Below are 18,879 nucleotides of genomic sequence, written 5' to 3'. Positions count from 1 at the left end.
ACAAATTGTAATACATTTTGTGATCCAAGAAATTAGATGCTGAAATTAGTTAAAGCACTAATGGAAAAAAAATAGTAATTTTCCTGCGAGATCCTAAAGCTGCCTATGGTTTTCCTTGCCTTAGGAAGCACGTGTTTTCTCCTACCAATATACCTTCTTCATAGTTTGACTTTGAGCCCCGCAGCCTTCTGACTATATCAAGTTGGTATAGAATTTAAACGTCAAAATACTCAAAGAATATGTTATTTCTTCTGCTTCAAGTAAGGTTCTGATTCTCGAGTGTGCACAGGTTATCGTGGCGCAGCTACAGTAAGCGGCTCCTGGGCTCCAAGTGCAGCTTGCCATTTTACAGAAAAATCAGAATCCACTGCGTCTCCTTGATGCTGAGGATCTGCAGGGTCCAGGCGGGCAGAGCGTCAGGAACAGGAGCTGCCACGGCTCCGGCGCTGTCAGCCACTCAGCAGCGCATCCGCCTGCTCCAGCTCCCAGCTGCAGTGCCCGTTATCCACAGTCCTGTACGCACGACACCAGTTCTGGTTCGACTGCAAACCTGCAGACACAGGAGTACGGTGCCTGGAGCTGCCTGTGTGATGGTCCGGCCTTACAGGAACGTCTGGCTTCTAGCAAATGCCTGCAGATGTTGCCTTTTTGTAACGGATTATCAAACGTCCCCAAGCCAAGTTTGTTGTTCCAAATTATTTTTGTGAAGTAGACCTCCCGAGGTACACGTATAGCATCCGAGGTTACTGTGGTTTATAGGTACCCTAATTTGTTCCCAAAAGTTCGTTAGCAGACTTTTCTAATACTTTTGTGATAGGAATTTTGTGTTCTCATTTGTGTTGCTCCTTCACATCCCTGCGTTATGGTTTGAAAAACATGACACCTTCACAGCACTAAGACACAGGGATTCCTACTGGGATTACTGGTTAGCTCCAGAGAGCCCACTGCACCCTGTGATTTTTGAGCACAGCCAAATCCTGCTTAGCACTTCATCATGGATTGTGGCGTGATCGCTTGGAAAGAACTTCACACGCCAGTGAACGTCCCCAAGAAGAACAGTTGCTCCATATAAAGTTTCCACACAGTTTTGGAGACTACGTCTGTGCACCAGCATTTCAGCTAACGGAGGAGAAAAAAAGTTCTTGGATTTGACTGCAAATCTCTTCTAATGCAACCACGAGCTGCATCCTGCTGCAAAGCTTTAGCTGCTGCTGGCAGCCCTTTGCCACTCGCCATTTTCCATGTTCATTAGAGCGTACTATAGTCCCAGAGGAAAGTTAAAGGAAAGAAATACGAAGGTCAAGTACTTTTCCAGGATCACTTTACTGGAAATTTTAGAGCTTCTGCTACCTTCTAAAAAGGAAGATTATTGCTTTACATGTAAATGGAAAGGTTTTAAAACTGATTTTTCTTTGAACTGTGATTTCAGAAGGACAACACTGTATCACATCCCTGAGGTACTTCAGAATCCATTCTGTTGGCTGGAGTCACCTGCCAAGTTTCTTTTCCACTTGAGTTTGCATCTAAGAAAGCTAAGGAAAAAACAGGCAACCGTACAAAGCATAAAAAGAATTATCAGCTAGCTTCTAGGTGTAGCGAAACACTGGAATCCGCATCCAGGCACACAGAAAACATTTCCATTAGTAATGGAAATGTCCCGGTACATTTAGTATCGGCTGCTTCCAGCCAGCATCGTTTGCTGGCTAGGTGACGGGCGCCGGCGTTCCACAGGAGTCCCGACAGAGGTAAAAGTCAAGCAAAATCTCGTTGTTGGCTGTCACCCACAAAGGTTTCGGGCTGAAGCAGATTTACTGACCCAATCTTATCTATGAATGTTATACAGAGAAATGCATGTGCGGAAAGTATTGAAGGGAATTGGACTCCAAAATAAAAGGGTATGAAACTCATTAGACTACAAATTAATTGGATCTCTGCTCAAATACAAGAATTTTGTCAGACAGCTACATTTAAACACCTATAAATGGCTTCATTAAATGCATAATTTGGGTTGTGAAAATAAAGTCCATATACCCAGCGCTTGTGATTTTTTTGCTTGCATCACTGAGGTGTTCTTATGCAAATGCTCATAGAAAAGAATTTTAAAAGCACATCCCCATATTCTGTGTGCCCTTTTAAATGAAAATTTTACATTATATCGAACACTTCACAGTCTTGAGTTAATGTCGAATCTTTTTAACAGTGCAAGCTGAGATCACCTGATAAATATAGAATTGAGGGGCGAATTTGTAACAGAGCTTTAGAGTGGCAATCACAGACTTAATCTTTGTGAAAAGGTGCTCTGCACAAACAACGTATCTCACATGTTGAAGCAAAAGGTAGCTTACGGAGCGTCAAGAGTTTCAGTTATCCCCCTCAGGTTTCCGGTTCACCTGATTTGCTACATTTTTTGATGCTTTCAGAATAGATAACTGGGATTCCTGCCTTGAGGGATAAGGGAATGCCGTTTTCCAATCCTTTAAGAGCCAGTGCAGGTGCAACAGAGGGGAACTGTAGCAACGTGCAAAGGACGATTAAAGAAAATGCCTGAAACAATCCAGAAGTTGTACAAACCAGTAGAGATGATCCTCACAGCTATTTTCAGATTTTGCATTATTACATACCCGTAGCCACCAGCAAAAACCAGGAGGTATTACTGCTCTGCAGCACCCCAGATGAAGGCTGCTCTTCCTACCCACGCCAGAAGGGCTGACGGTAAGCAGTCTCCCCGTAGCCTTCAGTACCATTTCCCAGCCTGTGTTCAGTCAACAAGATTTTCCACAGCCAGAAGGTGGGATACAAATTCTTCTGATTGTAGAAGGTGGTTCCTGCGTCCTAATACTCCTCTTGGGCCCAAATTCTTGCAGTGTGTTATTTTCCCCATTTCTTTCATTTTTTCAGTCACTTCTTTACTTTACAAAGGAAATGTTAGAAGTATGCACTTTTCTACTTGGAAAATCATTCTCGAGGCTTACATAACTTTCCTAAGATCTCACTTGCCGTGGCCCCTCAATACTCATCAGTTATGTAGCCTGGAAGGAAGAAGAGGAGCCAAAATTCTGCAGGAGTGAAATAAGGGCATTCATGCAGCGGGTGAGAATGCCTACGAAGTGTGTTCCTCAGCCCCAAGTAGCAATTACCACACCATCCACCCAAGTCGCACAACAACGGGGCTCTGTTACAATGTGTGGTGACCTACTGACTGAATACAGGAGTCAAGAAACATCTGCTCTACTTCTATTTCGAAATGAAAGATAATGTGACAATAAAAGCTACATGATTTAATGTCTGAGCTCAGCTAAGCCTCGCCATATTGTTTGACTGCCTTTCCCCTCCTTCCCCCAGTGAGGCTACATAAGTGAATCAGCAGAGCAAAGACAGATGTACAAGTACTTGAGAAATGCACAAATACAAGCCCAATATCCTAAAGAGTACTGGAATTTTCGGCATTGATTACTGTCCACAGTAACACTATAAATCTATAAATCTGACCTGGTCTACATCTGCCGGTCCGGCGCGCTCCTCGGGTAACACCAGACAGGAAGAGGAGCTCGTCACGCCAACGGCCTCTTCCAGTGTCTTTTTATTTATGGCAGGATAACAGAGTTTTATGTTACAGGTGAATCGCACCTGATAGATAATCCACAGATGGAAGAATGGAGAACTTTTTAATCACAGTGAGAGCTGAAAGAACAGATTCTTTATAGCTAGTTTTGCACGCAGAATTCAAGGTCCTCACAATCCAGAGCAAATTCAGAAGTGAGTCCCATTTGAACCTTGACCATACTGGTGAATAAATTGATTTTTTTTTTTTTTTTGTCGTTCTTGTTCTGTTGAACTTCATGTGAACTTATTAATTGCTGGACTATATCGTTGCACTGAGTTATTACATTTACACTGTTAATAGGTTCTATTAATGTCCGAGTTCATCTTCAGGTCGTGGGTCATTAACTGAGGCATGGCTTGCATTGTGGCCTATTTTTCATGAAAGGCTTATTAAGAAAGACAGAGACTATCAATGTTAATGCCATTTACTTTTCAGGAATCTAATGAGGTCATTAGTTTCCATGTTCAACTGAAGTGCCAAATGCAAGCACAGAAGATAAAAATGCCGTTGACCTCATCTTTCTTTCAGCCGCACAGGAATACGTGACGCTGTTCCTCTCTCCTGCCTGCTTTGGATGCGTACGTTTTTGCAGGAGACGAAGCCGGCATTCCTGCGCTCCTCAGCGACACCAGAACCACGCCTCAGAGTACCTCCAAAATAACCAAATGGGTGTTTCAGCCTAAGTGCCTGTTGTCCTTCGCTTGGACGACACGGGAAGCCTCTAGTGCCTGAAACCAGATGATTTCAATAGATCACGTAATTCTGGGTATTTCTGCAGACAAGCTCTTCCAATATGATTCTGAACACACGGCATATGAAATTACTGTAAGCCTTGTAAGTACACTTCACATTCTCTGCCTAAAAAGCAATCGCTTGAATCTCAGATGGAAGGTACAAACCTTTCTTTCTGCATATATCAAATGTCCTTTGACCAAAAGTTTGTAAATTGCTCCAGAGATTGACTGGCTGCCTCCATGAGCAACACTACCTATGGACAAGTAACAAGTTTTATTGCTCTTCTTGTTCCAAGCTGACTTTTATCTCGCAGAGAGATATGTTGTTTTATAGACAGCTCCTTTTTCTCCCCTTTGGCAAGATAAAAATCTATTAATGTTAAAATTTTTTTAATATACACCAAACTTTCTTACTACAGTACTTCCCACTATAAAGCCAGCCCTGGTATCGTTTCAAATCAGTGTAACATGTCTGTAGCTATGTAGCACAAAGTACACAGCCCTAGGATACAAGCTGTAACGCGAGATAAAATGATTTCGATCCAAGAGACACAATATGAGGGATTTTGTGTTGTAAATTCATGGCAGAAGAGAAGTTTCTCAAAACTCGTATTGCTCATTCACATTTAGCAGGTATCCATCATAGACTGGAGACGAAATTACAATGAGAATGCTTATATTTCTGTATGTACCTAATGAAATCTAAATATAGACTGCACTTCATTCAGGTTCTGTCAGACTCCCAAAACATTTAATAACGCGGTCTGATGCCTCCAGGGTAAGGGGGAATGCAAGCAAGGTTCTGTTTCCTGCTTCACAGATACTTTCACCTCTAGGTATTGGTTCCAGAAGGACACTAATCCTAGGAAACGACCTAAAAATCATTAGTGTTTACGATTATACATACTAAATAAAGAGAACTATATGTTGCTTGCCAAGTAGTTTTATATATATTTTAGGAAGTCTGAAAATGCAAAATCAGGCTTTTTTTCCCCTGAGCGGTACTGAAAGGCACTCGTATATACTGCAATCAGCTCATAACAGGCTACGAGTGACTCGCGACGTTGCTGAAAAGATTCAGTTACGCACCTTCGCATAAACAAGCCCTACTAACTAGCTTTGTTTTTTAAGACTGAAACTAGGCATAAACTGTTAAAAAAAGAGAAAAAAAATCTAATGTTCCTACAGGCATCATTTTGATCTCAGACAAGATATGCATCTGGTTGGGGAGTTACTACTTCCAAACCCAGGTCTAGGCTAACTCTGAAAATTCAAAGACAACACAGGCCAATGGTGAAAGGCAGACTGCCACAGAAAACTGATCAAACAAAACATACCATAAAAAAAAAAAAAGAGAGACTTCTAGAAAAGGTAGAACACCCAATTAAATAAGGTGTGGTGACCAAAAGGCAAATTAGGAAAGACCCAATTTAAATTATGGACTTAAAGCTTTGTGATGAGTCCATTAACCTCTTGTCACTCCATGCGTGCCTCCGTCTCTAGAAACACAGGCTGGCCAACCCTTCCCACCGCAGGCAACAAACAGGGGAACAACCCAAGAAGAGGAGATGTCACACAGCCTCGTTTTGAAACTCCACACTAAACCTTCACAGCAGCAGCACCAGCAAAAAGCCAACAGGAAGAACGGCGACGCTGACTTCTTAGCATGGGAGAAGAAAGGAGCCAGTTTGGACACGCAAAAGCACATCTGAAACAGCTTACGGTATTTCCACATTCTCACAGTATGTTGTAACTCAGGGTGCTTGTGCCACACAACCTTGTAGATCTGAATAAGCAACAGCTTGCAGTAAATTCAAAACAAACTTGTTTCCAAGAATAAGATGTTTTCCCACAGACACAAGCACCAGGCTTCCAAGAGTTCCAGCATCCCGTGATGCGTGGCTGAAAGGTTTGTAACTAACTGCCAAAACGATCACACACTACAGGAGAAAACCCCCTTACATTTAAACACCAATAAAAAGGAAAATAATTGACCTCATATTTGTTTGCAAAATCCAAATAATATCTTCTGTTTGCTTGGAACGACTGTTTCAGAATTAAATGATTTCATATACATATGCATATATACATATGTGTATTCATGAAGACTTGTAGTGACTTTAAGCATCAGTATGATATTTATGCTAGCATACTATAGCATTTACAGTAATACAATAATATAGTGATATACAACTAAAACATCTAAAAACTAAATAAACATAAAAATGTTCAGTTTTACTAGTCAGTTCTACAAAGCCATACAAATAGGACTACCTGAAACGTGTATTTATATCATTAATCGGTAAGAAAACCATTTACTTAATTACCACTGTGACTCTGGTGTGGGACTCCCTTCTGTGAGTTTTACTGTCCTTTAATGTCAATGCACAAGAGAAAGAAACTGCTCTGGCTCTGCTTGCAGGACTTCTGATCCTGAAGAACACTGCGGATGGGCAAAATGAGCATGCCAAGGAACCAGCAACCGACAATTTAACGTTTTCTTTAAGGGCAGACCCGCACTGTAAAAGCAGGAGGCAACAGCTTACAAGGAAGCACCTGAGATAATTACTCCTAAACATCCTCAGGTATTTTTCAAACCTCGTTATCTGATTTAGATGGTTTAGACTTTTTAAAATAGGAAAATAATATATGTAAATGCTGCACATTATCAGATGAAAGGTTTAGGTTTTATTATTTTTTTCAAAAGAACGTTTTTGTTGGTATTATAAGTTTCTGTTTACTTCTTTAAAATTGAGACAGGTCATTTTGAAATTAAGCTTTAACGTTAAAAAAATATTATTTACATTATGGTTGACCTGGCAAAAAGCTGAGAATCAAAACCTCATATATTAAAAATCCTAATTAAAAATCCCAGTAAAATTTCACCACTAGGAGATATTTCAAACACATTCTTGCAACCGTGTTCGAAGTATTGGAAAAGGTACTGCTTCACTGCTGGCTTTTGCCATGTTCGCCAGATGAGACACATAATCACACAAAGTCTTCTTAATCTGCTTCCAGGGTAAGGAACGCAGATGCCTGAAATCACCAGAGAGGTGGTTCAGGCGGGTTACGGGATCTCACGCGGCCGGTTACAGTCTCAGCTGAGGGGCTGCTGACTGGCAGTTGGGAAAACAGCACTGCTGTACTGCAGTCCCCAGAACGCTTCCGGGCTCTGACCATACCGATTGTGAAATTATTGCAAAAACTGCTGCAAAGATGACAGGATTTCTTAGAATACTTGTCAAAATGCCCCCACGCCCTCCCTGCCCCACTAACTCCTTAACACAGGCACACCAATAGCGTCTGGGCAACAGTACCCGAGCCAAAGATTTCAATTCATCATTTCAATTCCAGCATCACAATATGTTACTCAAAAGCAAACTACAGCAAGAACAAACAGAAAACTAACCTTCCATCATTAAAAGAGGATACCACCAACATACTACTCTATGCTAGTTTTTTAGCCTTTTTTTTTTTTTGAGAAAAAAACCCACAATTAAACACAACTGGGTAATTACTCTGCTGTGTGATGTCTTGCAGAGATTAAGCATCTTTCTGCCAGTCATCCAAGATAAAGCTAATGTTTAAGGTCTATCAAAAAATGCAACTTACTCTAGGACGGAATGAGTTGCAGCCTGTGGATGGTAGCGGTACAGCAAGAGGCAATGGTTCACTCGAAAGACTTCACCGCCCTTTTGGACATGTTTGTAAAAAAACAACAAATCTTCGGGAACACCCTGGAAGAGAAGCAGTTATTTCAAACCAGAAGTGACCAGTATTCAGAGTTCTACCTGAAGACACATTTTATTCTTCTGCCAAAAGAATAAGGTTTAATATCATTTTAGTCATATTCTTTTTGTATGTCCCCATGAAGTTATCTAAAGGGTCATTAAATAAACATACCTGTAGAAAAGATACAGCTATTTAAAAAGCAAGCAGTGTTATTTAAAAATAAAGTACAGCTGAGCACAAGGACAGAGGTGGAAAAATAAATATCATCTCATTTTGAGAGGGATATAAAGCTTGGTACAGGTTAGTCCCAAAAGAGAGAAACCCAGCTGTAGAACAGTTCAAGCAGCCTGAAGTGCCAGGTAACCAAACATTTTACTTCAGAAGACTGTTTTTTCATTTTACTGTTCTTTCCTTGGTTGCCATACAGATACACATACTGGTCTCTACTTAAGAAAAGTGAATCAGGCCCCATAACAAAAGACCTTAATAAAAGCAACCTCAGAATGAGGCAATGTCTGAAAACAAAACTCCTTTTTTTCCTTGCAACTTGTTTCCATGGTACATTCTTCCTAATGGGATTGCAAGCAATACTGCTGAAATGCTGCAAGAAAAAAAATCTCCTAGCTCTCAGAGACATTACAGATTCCATGACCACATGCAACATTTCTCACCTCAAAATCAGAACATCTTTATGCCAGAGATACCGCATCAGCAGGGCAATCTTACAGCACACAGTATTCAGTTACATGTCATAGCATAGACATAGGAAGCAGAAACCCACCTTTAAAGATACAGCCCTATACTGAAGGTAAAAAAATAGCATCTATTTACTTTTTGCAATGGCGCAATTTCTTGAAATATGGCTAGAACATTCAGTTTTTCTGTGTTTAAATACAGATTTTTCTTTCCCCCAACCCAGTGTTTAAAAGGTCACATCACCTTATCAGGCTAAAAATCTCTGATATATAAAACCACATGGGCCAAACAGAATATTTAAGTGTAGCATAAATAAAAAGCTGTAAGATAACATGACAAAGCTGAGAAGGAAAAGTAAAAGAAGAGAAAGATACTGAAATACATTTATTTCTGTAAGCGTTATCACATACATAAATAACAGGGGCATAAACTTCAAACTCAACTTCAGGTATTCTGTTTCAGCAGAAAAAAATAATAAGAGCACAAGTTAAAAAAAAAAATTGAATTTTTTCCCCATTACCACAGCTGAGTTTCTTCCATAATTAAGAAAAGAAGATTTTCTACTTAAAGTGCTGGATGCAAAAATCCCTCTGTGGTTTCTTCTGGTCTTCTGGTTACAGGAATTTACTCTGTATATTTAGAAAATGAACATCCATAGCTATAAGTATCAATTAACAATCCAGCATTTCAGCAATAGGCTACCACATAAACAGTTCTCAGCATTAAATAGCTACATCGCAGAGCTTACATGTTACTGGACTACATCCAGTAGCCAGGTTGGACGGGGCTTTGAGCACCCTGGTCTAGCAGAAGGTGTCCCTGCCCATGGCAGGAGGCTGGAACACGATGATCTATAAGGTCCCTTCCAACCTGAACTATTCTGTGGTTCTATGATACACACGGAATTTTCCATGTAAAACTCAGCCCTATATGCTCTGCTGCACCAAGGGATAAATACATTGGCCTGCTGGTCACAACTCCTAGGGAAAAAGCCCAGCCCGCACCTGCTCCGTTCTAACCCGCACGCACCAGCTATGTGCAAAACCATCACTCCCTTTAACACACGGCTACTGAAGAGGAGCAGGATCCGTGTCTACCCAGTATTCTGGGTGGGTACCTCCTGCGGTGCTGATGGCAGGCTGTACAGCTGAGGGGACGGATTTTGTGTACACAATGGGATGTCAAGCAGAACCTAACTGGAACTAAAGTAATTCCTTGCTCAGGGACCAGACTAAATATTCCATTATTCTTGCCATCTTCTCATTGCTCCCTGTTTCTCACTCCTAGCAGATCACTGTGCATGGAACAGTACTCCAACTACAATGTCCTCGGTGCAAGCCACCAGCCACTACAACAAGCACTGCCAGCTATAATTTTTGCAGCTCCACCATCAGTGAGAGCCTCAGGAGGGATGAAGATACTGATCGGCAAAATTTTTGGAGGACTTTTAATGAACGAGTGACCCTCTGGGCGATGTTGTAACAAGTACCGCCTGGTGAGAGCACATGGTGTAGCCCTAGGATGACCAACAGTAAGTACTGCAGAACTTCAGGCTGACAGTCATCTTTTTTTTGGTCACTTGGACAGAACTTACCCTTAGGCTGTACAGGGATAACGCAATCTAAGAGCTGCCTTTACTGCCAAACCTAGGACAGGAGACCGACTCTGCCACTGAATCGATCTGTCCTCACTTCCTCACCCATCTCCTTTCCCCCGTTCAGCCTTCTCTCCACCATCTCCGACACGTACAGGCACTCTAGGAGAGGCAGCAGATCCTTGTGAGCAAATCCAGCAGAGATTCAGCCTATGCAGAGCAGTCTAACTAGTGAACATGGGAAATCTAGTGCTGAACGCTTGATATTTCAACAACACAGGCATTTCTAACAAAAAGTGATGACAAACAAGACAAGGGAAGTCAATCTATCCACACATGCAAAAACCCTTCAGGTTTGGGAAAGCTCAGCCCTGCTTCTTCATCAGAGGCATCAGGGGAAATTGGAGTAAAACTTGGTACATTTTTTGCAAACCAGACAGCATAAGCCAAATTGCTTTAATTCCTCAGAGAAGCCTAAAATTGCTGAACGCAAAGAATGGATCAAAAAGAAGTAGCTTTTGATTCCAAACTAACCATTTTCTTACAGGACTTTGGAAAGAGTTTGTTTCATTGTTATTTTTTAAACTAACTCATTTTCTACTGCACATTTTAGAACATTCATTAAAAAAGAAAATAATTTCAGTATATTACTCGAGTTGCATGAAAAGCAGATCAAATGGTGTATATTACAACACCTAAGATTAAACAGGGAAAAAAATATCTAAACTCAGAGTCATTTAGCAACAAAGCAGAGATGTTGAGAAAAAAAATCAAAGTACTTTTTCAAAACTTTTTAAAAATACCTATACCAACAGCTGCTCAACAGCATTTCCTCAAAGTCCTGAGCGAAACAGCCCATACAGAGGGGCTGGCTGCATGGCAGTGAACACAAAAGACACCCTATTTTAAAGGCAGTGCTCCTGCCTCAAACACACACCGTGCTGCCAGGCATTAAGCTCTCTTACTCGCCAACAAATGGTGTTCAAAGCGCGCTGCTAATGGGGAACGGCTACTACGCTGCTGGAAGCTAAAACAAAGCAAGAAATTGCAGCTCCTCTCCAACTCGAATGTAAAGGTGAAAAAAATAAGGACCGAAAGTAACTTATCAAGAGTTATCCACCCTTCAGTCCCTTTCCCTAAAGACAAGTTTTGTATTAAATGCAGAGGCACGCAAGCAGACTAACCACAAGCTAACTCCTTATTAAATAGCTATTAATAGCTCCTCTTCAGGATTATCCAAGATATTCTTCAGTCTCTCTTTCTGCAGATCTGTCACTTCATTTGTTGGCTTGCATTCAAATCATGGCTTTATAACCTTTTGCCTTGATTACAAGACCTGAAGCCTGTAACATTTAGGTCATTGTTTGGGAAACAACAGGTTAGAGGAAACTCCTAAAGACTGCTTTCATCCAAATGTATTGGCACACAAAAATTGAGTTAAACAAAGATGATGGGGAAGTCAAATGGAAGTGAGGTGGTAAATTCTACACGATACTTAATAACAGACTAGCAAAAAATGTCATTAGACATGGGGTATGGGGTGAATTTTCAAATAGCTTATGAAGTATAATCAATCATTTGCTCTACCACTTTTTTTTTCTGTTTTTGATCAAATACTGATCTCTGTTCAGCCTTAACTATACCAATCCAAAAAACATTCATGCCTGTTGTTTTCTCCAGATTTTTCCCCAGAGCACCTTGATAGGTTATTTGACAGACTGACTATATTTTAATTGATGTTCAAAAAAAACCAAATTCCTACTCAGCCTTTTACCTTTCAGGCATTATTGTAACTGCCCGCCTTTCTGGAGAGAACGACATTTGTGTGCTCTGGCAGAGAAAAATGGAAAAATGCATTAGTTAGTGCCAAGTAGTCGACAAAGTTATCTGAGAGCTTTGCAGCATGCGCTACAGTCTCCTATGCGCCAAACGATATTTTGACACCTCCTCAATTCATGTTTTTTGTGACCTTTTATCACAAAAATAGATCAAAACTGAGCTCCAGACACTTTGTTCGGAGCCACAGTTTGTATTCAGGACAGCCAGTGGCTTATAACACGCTATTCCATCTGGGGCTCATTAAGAACAATTTGCCCCTGTTTAGACTTTGAGATTAGTTTAGAACTTTCAGGCTGTCACTCCATTTTTAGCTTTCATACGCTTAAAAAGGCAGGTTAAATACAGAGGTGGCAGGAAATTTGAGACCAAGTTGTGGTAAAACTCTAGAGAAATAAACAAGTGTGGCATATTACAGTCGTGATGTCAAGAATAACCCTGCTCGCACAAAGCCAAGGCTATACAACGTGCTACATTTGCACGGCGTGCAGTCCGCAGGTTCGCAGTGCTCATTCATACACTTCATGTACTCAAGATGTCTTCGAGCATTTACCTAAAGCAACAAGCCAGTTGTTTTAGCATAGTGCCATTAAACACAAGCGACTAGAGCCAAAGGACAACATGCTGAAAAGAGACAAATAATGTGCAATGCCATCTGGAATTAACAGCAAACAAAACCTGGTGTTCACTCGAAGAACACATTTTGGTAGAAGTACACAAGGTCAGCTGGATACAGTTGCAAACTGCTGGGTTTGTATGCAAACTGAAGTGCACTGTCAAACATACCAAGCAACAACTTTGCGTAGCTAATAACAGACGTGACGTCTACCACGGCAGGTGACTTCATAAGTTCCCTACTTCAACATATTACAGCTTCGAAATCTGCTTTTCAATTATACAAGACCACGTACATCTTCGCCTCAGCATAACTTCCCGTGATGCTTTTGGACACAGCTGTGACTTTTAAACAAGGAAGCCAGCTGTTAGCAGACACCACACAGTGCAGGAGCAAAACCACTCACACGGATTACGTCACACACTGATTTTCAAGTGTGAGTTCCGAAGGGTTTAGTAAAGTCTTGCCATTTCTTTCAGTAAGGAAGTATTGCACTCTATCTGAATCGGTTGGGTAATGGGAAGATTATTTCCCTGTAGTTTCCTAAAAAATTAAGTCAGAAAAATGGTTCACGTGACTCTCCTCCCAGCCATGGATACTATTTAAAATGCTGTTATCTAGGCTTGTGACCATTTCTACTGTACTTAGTCTCAGCACACCATTAGAGCTTTTAAGTACTTCTGCTTTAATTACCATATATCAGAGGCTGCACAAATCACACCTATACCATTTCAGTTAGTGCATAAAGCAAACTTGCCAGGCTCTTAGCCACCATTACTGAAAGTATTATTTAGGATTTTGCTTGGACACTGCCACAGTGATTATATAAAAGGAATACATTTCCAGCAATTGCAGATCTTGACCAGAAAGAAACATTTATTTCTAAAAAAATTTTGTAAATACTTTTTAAAAATCTGTTTCACATAAAGCCTGGAGGGATGGAGAGATACATGCATACATGTACACCTACCTGTAATAAAAAAAATATTACATCATAGCTTCCATATTTGTATACTATCAGTCCACTATTAACATAAACATCAAACCACAATTTCTTTCATGGAACAGCTATCTTCCATTTGTTCTAAGCACTGAAATACGAAGAACAGGTGTTTGGATTTAATTCCAGATGAGAAATGCAGCTTTTTGGCATGGAAACAGTTCAACAAATGGAGAAGGCTGAAATGTTCAGATTTGTTGGCCTGTTTCTGTGTTTACTTGCAGCAATATGACACTTCCAGGTCGCACTCTTAATTACTAACCAAAAAATGGAGGTGGAAGTGATCAAATTAACATACTCAGATCATGGGTCAGGTCAGAACAGACACACGAGCGGACAGGATCCTTCAGCGGCCTCAGTACTAGTTGGCAACAGCTCCATTGATACACACAGAAAAATCTTTCCTTGTCTCAAAGGCATTCTTTCCAAACAGAAATGAGTGAGTTAGATCAATGCTAAACACTTTACAGTCCTAAATGCTAAGAGATTCAGGACTTGATTTTGTGTCCTCTAAACCCACACGGGACAAAGGTTTGACTTCAGTGCTAACATTCATTGCTTCCTTCAGCTCTGTCGTCACCCTTGTTCGTAGGGTATTTTTTGGAAGGTCCTCTGTATCAGCCAGAGTTCGAGTTTTGACATGTTGGACACTTCACAATAGGGAGAAACAAAAAGTTTAACATATCACCAATAATTTCTAAAACTAGAAGGACATATCATGCATTGTGGCTGAAAAATCATTAGGACTGTCAGCGTATTACATCTGAATAACCAGCGGCATAGTCCCTATACAATTATATATACAAAGCAAACCCAAAAAAAACCCCAAAAACAGAACAAAGAGAAAAAAATAAACCCAAAACTAAAAGCAAAAAGCACAGAACAATAGTCTGTTTAACTTAACCTCTTGAACTTTATCATTAGGCTTGCTGTTTTATTGTTGTTATTATGTTTCAGCTTGCTTGCTTTCTTTTCTGAGCCTACTAACAATGCTCAAGAAGTGAAGTCAAACATTCTTCAGAAAATGAAAATACAATGATAAGGAATAATAATAAAAACAACAAATAAAGAGCATGGGTCAGCGAATGTAGATCGTATTGGGAGCCAGGCACCATTCCCAGCTCTTCCATTCACCCACCGTGTAATTAAGGGCAAATCTTTTCACCACTCTAAACAATTCTGTCTGCTGTCTCCTTAAATTATACTTTTTTTGGAAGCCTGAAGAATAATATTTGTGTCTTTTCATACACACATACACATGTGTGTGTATGTCTGTATGTATATATACACACACTGCATGGCACAGGGAGGCTCCATTTAGAGGCTACAAAAACAGTAAGAATTATAACATGTTGTAGTTTAAATAATAAAATAGGAAATAGTCTTAGAAGATTTTTTTTTTTTAAGAGTACTATTAAATGAAGACTTTTTAAAAAAAAATTCAGAACCACCCATTCTAGCCCTAAAATCTCACCAAAACCACTGGAAGCAAAACCCCTCAAGTCCAAACCACACAGAATGGATCCAAATGAGTCTGAAGTAAATCTGCTTGCCATATTTCTACTCCTACCACAATAAATACTGCCAACAGACATCCCTGGATTTTATTCCATAAACACACTGATGACCCTAAAGCAGCCAAATTGAACTCCTACAGGAAACCTACACAGAAAGAGAACACCTAACCATCAGTGGAGGAACACTTCTCAGATAGCAGTCATTTCATTTGTCACCTCTCAGTCCTCATCCTTGAGGAAAATCTACTTCACATCTTCCAAGGACAAGCCTGAGAACTAAGACTGACAAATGGATACGAGACAAGCGGATCGATGAGGTTCAATGACAGTAGTTTAATGGCACATTGTGACCTCCCCTCCCCCTTTCTTTCTTCATCTTAGGGCTATAAATCTTTCCCCTTAAGAAGATGTATTACCATCTCTTCGCCTTCCTGCACCTTTCTTCTCTTCCAAACCGTTTCACCAGATCTACCTTACGTTTCAGAGATGGTTCATAATGAAACTATGAGCTGACTTCTGTTTTGTTTTCAGATCTGTTGCATTCAGGGACTGAAGAGGAGCTTGCATGTCTAAACCCTTCTTTAATTTTTCCAGCTATGCTGACATATCCAACAAATGTGTTAGATTTATCTACAAAGCCCATCTCAGTTTTGCCCTTCAGTCACCAGTTTCCCCAAAAACCACTGTACTTGTTAACAACTGTGCTTTTTTAAAAAAAATGTATATGGTACAACCCAGATATTTTTCAATTTCAGTTTTTATGTATACCCCTTTGCCTAGCGTTTCTTAATAACAAGTTCAGGGCTTTCAGAAGCTGTCAGACAAAGAGATGGTTCCTGGACTATGTCTCATCCATAGCACTCACCTTTCCACCCTCATCAAATTTTCCCACATGAAGAAACCATTCTCGAGAACAGAACCAGGTTGGCATAATCACAGTTGGTCCGTGGGAGGTAAACACCTAGGAAAAAGGTGAAAAAAGCCAGTCTTAATTAACAGAATGTCAAAACCAGCATCTATTGGGGTACAAGGTAGACCTTACGTGTTCACCTGAAATCCTGCAAATACTTATGCCTATACTTAACCTTCAGCAATTTTAAGCACCCAGAAACACAAGCGCTTAAAATTCAGCACGTGCTTCGTGTTGACAGTGCAGCGTGTAGCAGCGCCCTTGAGAGCTCCCTGTCCAACAGATGAATCTACTTCCTGCTTCCTAGTCCATAACCTTCTCTTCTGTCACACGCTGCAACACGCGCAGAGTACTTCAAACTTTCTTTCAGGTTTAGAGAGGTAGACTGGAAATGACACTTCTATTAATAAGGGTGATGGTGACATTGAAGTGAATTAACTGAAAAGAATCTTAAAAAGTTAAAGTTCTTCAGCTTAACCCTACAACTGCTGTGCACTGGTTTTCCGTTTTGTATTCCTTACACAAATATTAAGGAGGAAATTTCATTGATCTTTTAGTTGTGCCAAAGACACTGAAATGTTAATCAAGCTTGGACAAGTAAGATGCAATTTATTTTAAGCATTACCAGAGCACTATGGATTTGCTACCCACTGGTACCTACGTTAAAAGGTTGTTGGAAGGAAAATGCTCCAGGGACTGGAAAGAGAGTGGCTATTAATTTCATCCTCTTGACTAGTGACAGCCAAGAACTACACAAACGGTTCTTTGCGGCTTTAAGCAAACCTGTTGTAAACACAACTATGAAATAAACCAGAATCTGGATTGCGGAAGGTAAACTAGTTCTTTCTTGTACTAAAGATGAAGTGTTTAGCCAAACAAGAGACTGAACTTGTCAAACAGCACGTGCAAAGCCCAGGCAGGAGACTGCTTCCTGCTTCCAGAACCATGCAGGAAATAAGGAGCTCGGCCCGGTTTACAAGGGCAGAAGAAAGAAACCTCACATTTACTGTCAGTCTTCAAGCACTCGTGAAAATCTGAGCTTGTGAGCAGATGATTTCATAGCACGCTACAGTGGTAATATTAATATTCCTGTATAGTTGAAAGTTTTTGAACATCAATGCATAAATATAAATTTTGTCACGTGCTTCTAAGCATTTATATTCTAATGGTGCTCCTCGAATTCAGCCTGGGATGGAGCTCCTTAAACTCCTCTTATGTCTAGCAACTTCAATTTCCACAGAGAAATAAGGATTTAGAGCCCAAACTTTACCCACTCAGTTCTATACACTTAGACACTTAGTTCTAGACACTTAGACCAACTCTCCAAGCAAATTAGATTAGAAATCTAACCAAAATTCAATAGGTGACCTACTCCCACTTTTCTTAAGGCATGAATCATCTGACCAAACACAGGCATCCACCCACCTTCGGGTGAAACGCACTGTGTGCTAACTCCAGGAACACAACGATAGAACTTCAGTGTCCGTAAACGGGTCCCAGGGTGACTCATCTCAATACAGACACTTAAATTTTAGGCAGTCCTATTTAGTCAGAATAATCCCATCACTTAATGGCTATGATTTAACACATTAGCAGCTTGTTCATAACTGAAACGCAGTGGCTTCAGATGTGCTAAATGTCAAAAACTCCCCCCAAAAGTCAGTAGGAGCTGAAAGAGTCAAAACAATCCCAGTAAAACAGAGCAGACATGATTAGTACATGGTTATTAGCTCCACACTAATTACAAGCGCAATTGAATACGGCCTGCACTGAACAATAACCAAACAGTAATCCCAAAAGAAAACAACAGCAGGAGAAAAGCTAGGCTAGAAACCATTGCACTGAATCTCATTTCTGAATGAAAGAAAATCTTCAAAAGAAAGTCCTGAGCCTGCTGGAGTATGTCAAATGTGTTTGCAGAGACTAGAATGCCCTCCCTCAGTGCAGCCAGGTTCCTCAGAGAACGTAAATGCACCTAATCTTAAATGTGTAGCTCAATGTAGTTAGCCCTGCTTACGTGCCAAGAGCATACATCTCAAATGCCTTAGGTAAGTACAGACATCAACGGAACACAGGTTGAGTGAAACCAAATAGAACAAATTTGAAACACTAAGAAAGAACACCAAAATGTCCCTTCTGTGCACACAGATGGTGATATGGTGATGATTATATCGTAGACCATCACACCCTGCATACACCGATGTCCTTCCTAAATCAAACAGTGCTCTACGGCTCGCTGTCCATCTCAGAAAAGACACTAGAGGGGAGTTACAGAGACGAAACCAAGAGTGATGATGAGGTGGCTGCATTGCCACATGCAATTTCAGGGTCTTATCCTTCAAGAAAGTCTTTGAACCTGGAACAGTACACCAGCCAAGTGTGAATTAATCAGTAAAAAAAAGCTTTTTCTATATAAATACTTGTAATGTGACATCAAAATAAACTTCAGGAAATACAAATCTGTGCTGCTGCCACAATGGACAAATTCAAGCTACCTTGTCCCTTGCTATGCTAACCACAACATTTGTGAAGCCGAAATTCTTTTTTTTTTTGTTACCTTAGGTTTCAGCTGGATCTGCTCCCTGATCCAACTAACCACAGAACCACCAGAGCTACCACAGCGGAGGATGTACGAAA

General features: G+C 40.5%; 1 protein-coding gene across 4 annotated transcripts in view; it reads right to left on the bottom strand.

Moving 5' to 3' along the window:
• QTGAL (queuosine-tRNA galactosyltransferase) overlaps positions 1-18,879 on the bottom strand; it is a 136,284-nt gene that overhangs the window by 22,497 nt on the left and 94,908 nt on the right. For all 4 annotated transcript variants that reach the window (XM_075441208.1, XM_075441209.1, XM_075441211.1 and 1 more), the window contains 2 exons: positions 16,198-16,293; positions 7,954-8,078 (listed from right to left, as the gene is read on the bottom strand). In XM_075441208.1, the coding sequence (XP_075297323.1) occupies positions 7,954-8,078; positions 16,198-16,293 (221 nt within the window). The remainder of the gene's footprint in view (positions 1-7,953; positions 8,079-16,197; positions 16,294-18,879) is intronic.

Source organism: Opisthocomus hoazin, chromosome 21 (assembly GCF_030867145.1).
Source record: "Opisthocomus hoazin isolate bOpiHoa1 chromosome 21, bOpiHoa1.hap1, whole genome shotgun sequence".
In the NCBI taxonomy this organism is placed as follows: Eukaryota; Metazoa; Chordata; class Aves; order Opisthocomiformes; family Opisthocomidae; genus Opisthocomus; species Opisthocomus hoazin.
This window is presented reverse-complemented; position numbering and strand designations above follow the sequence as displayed.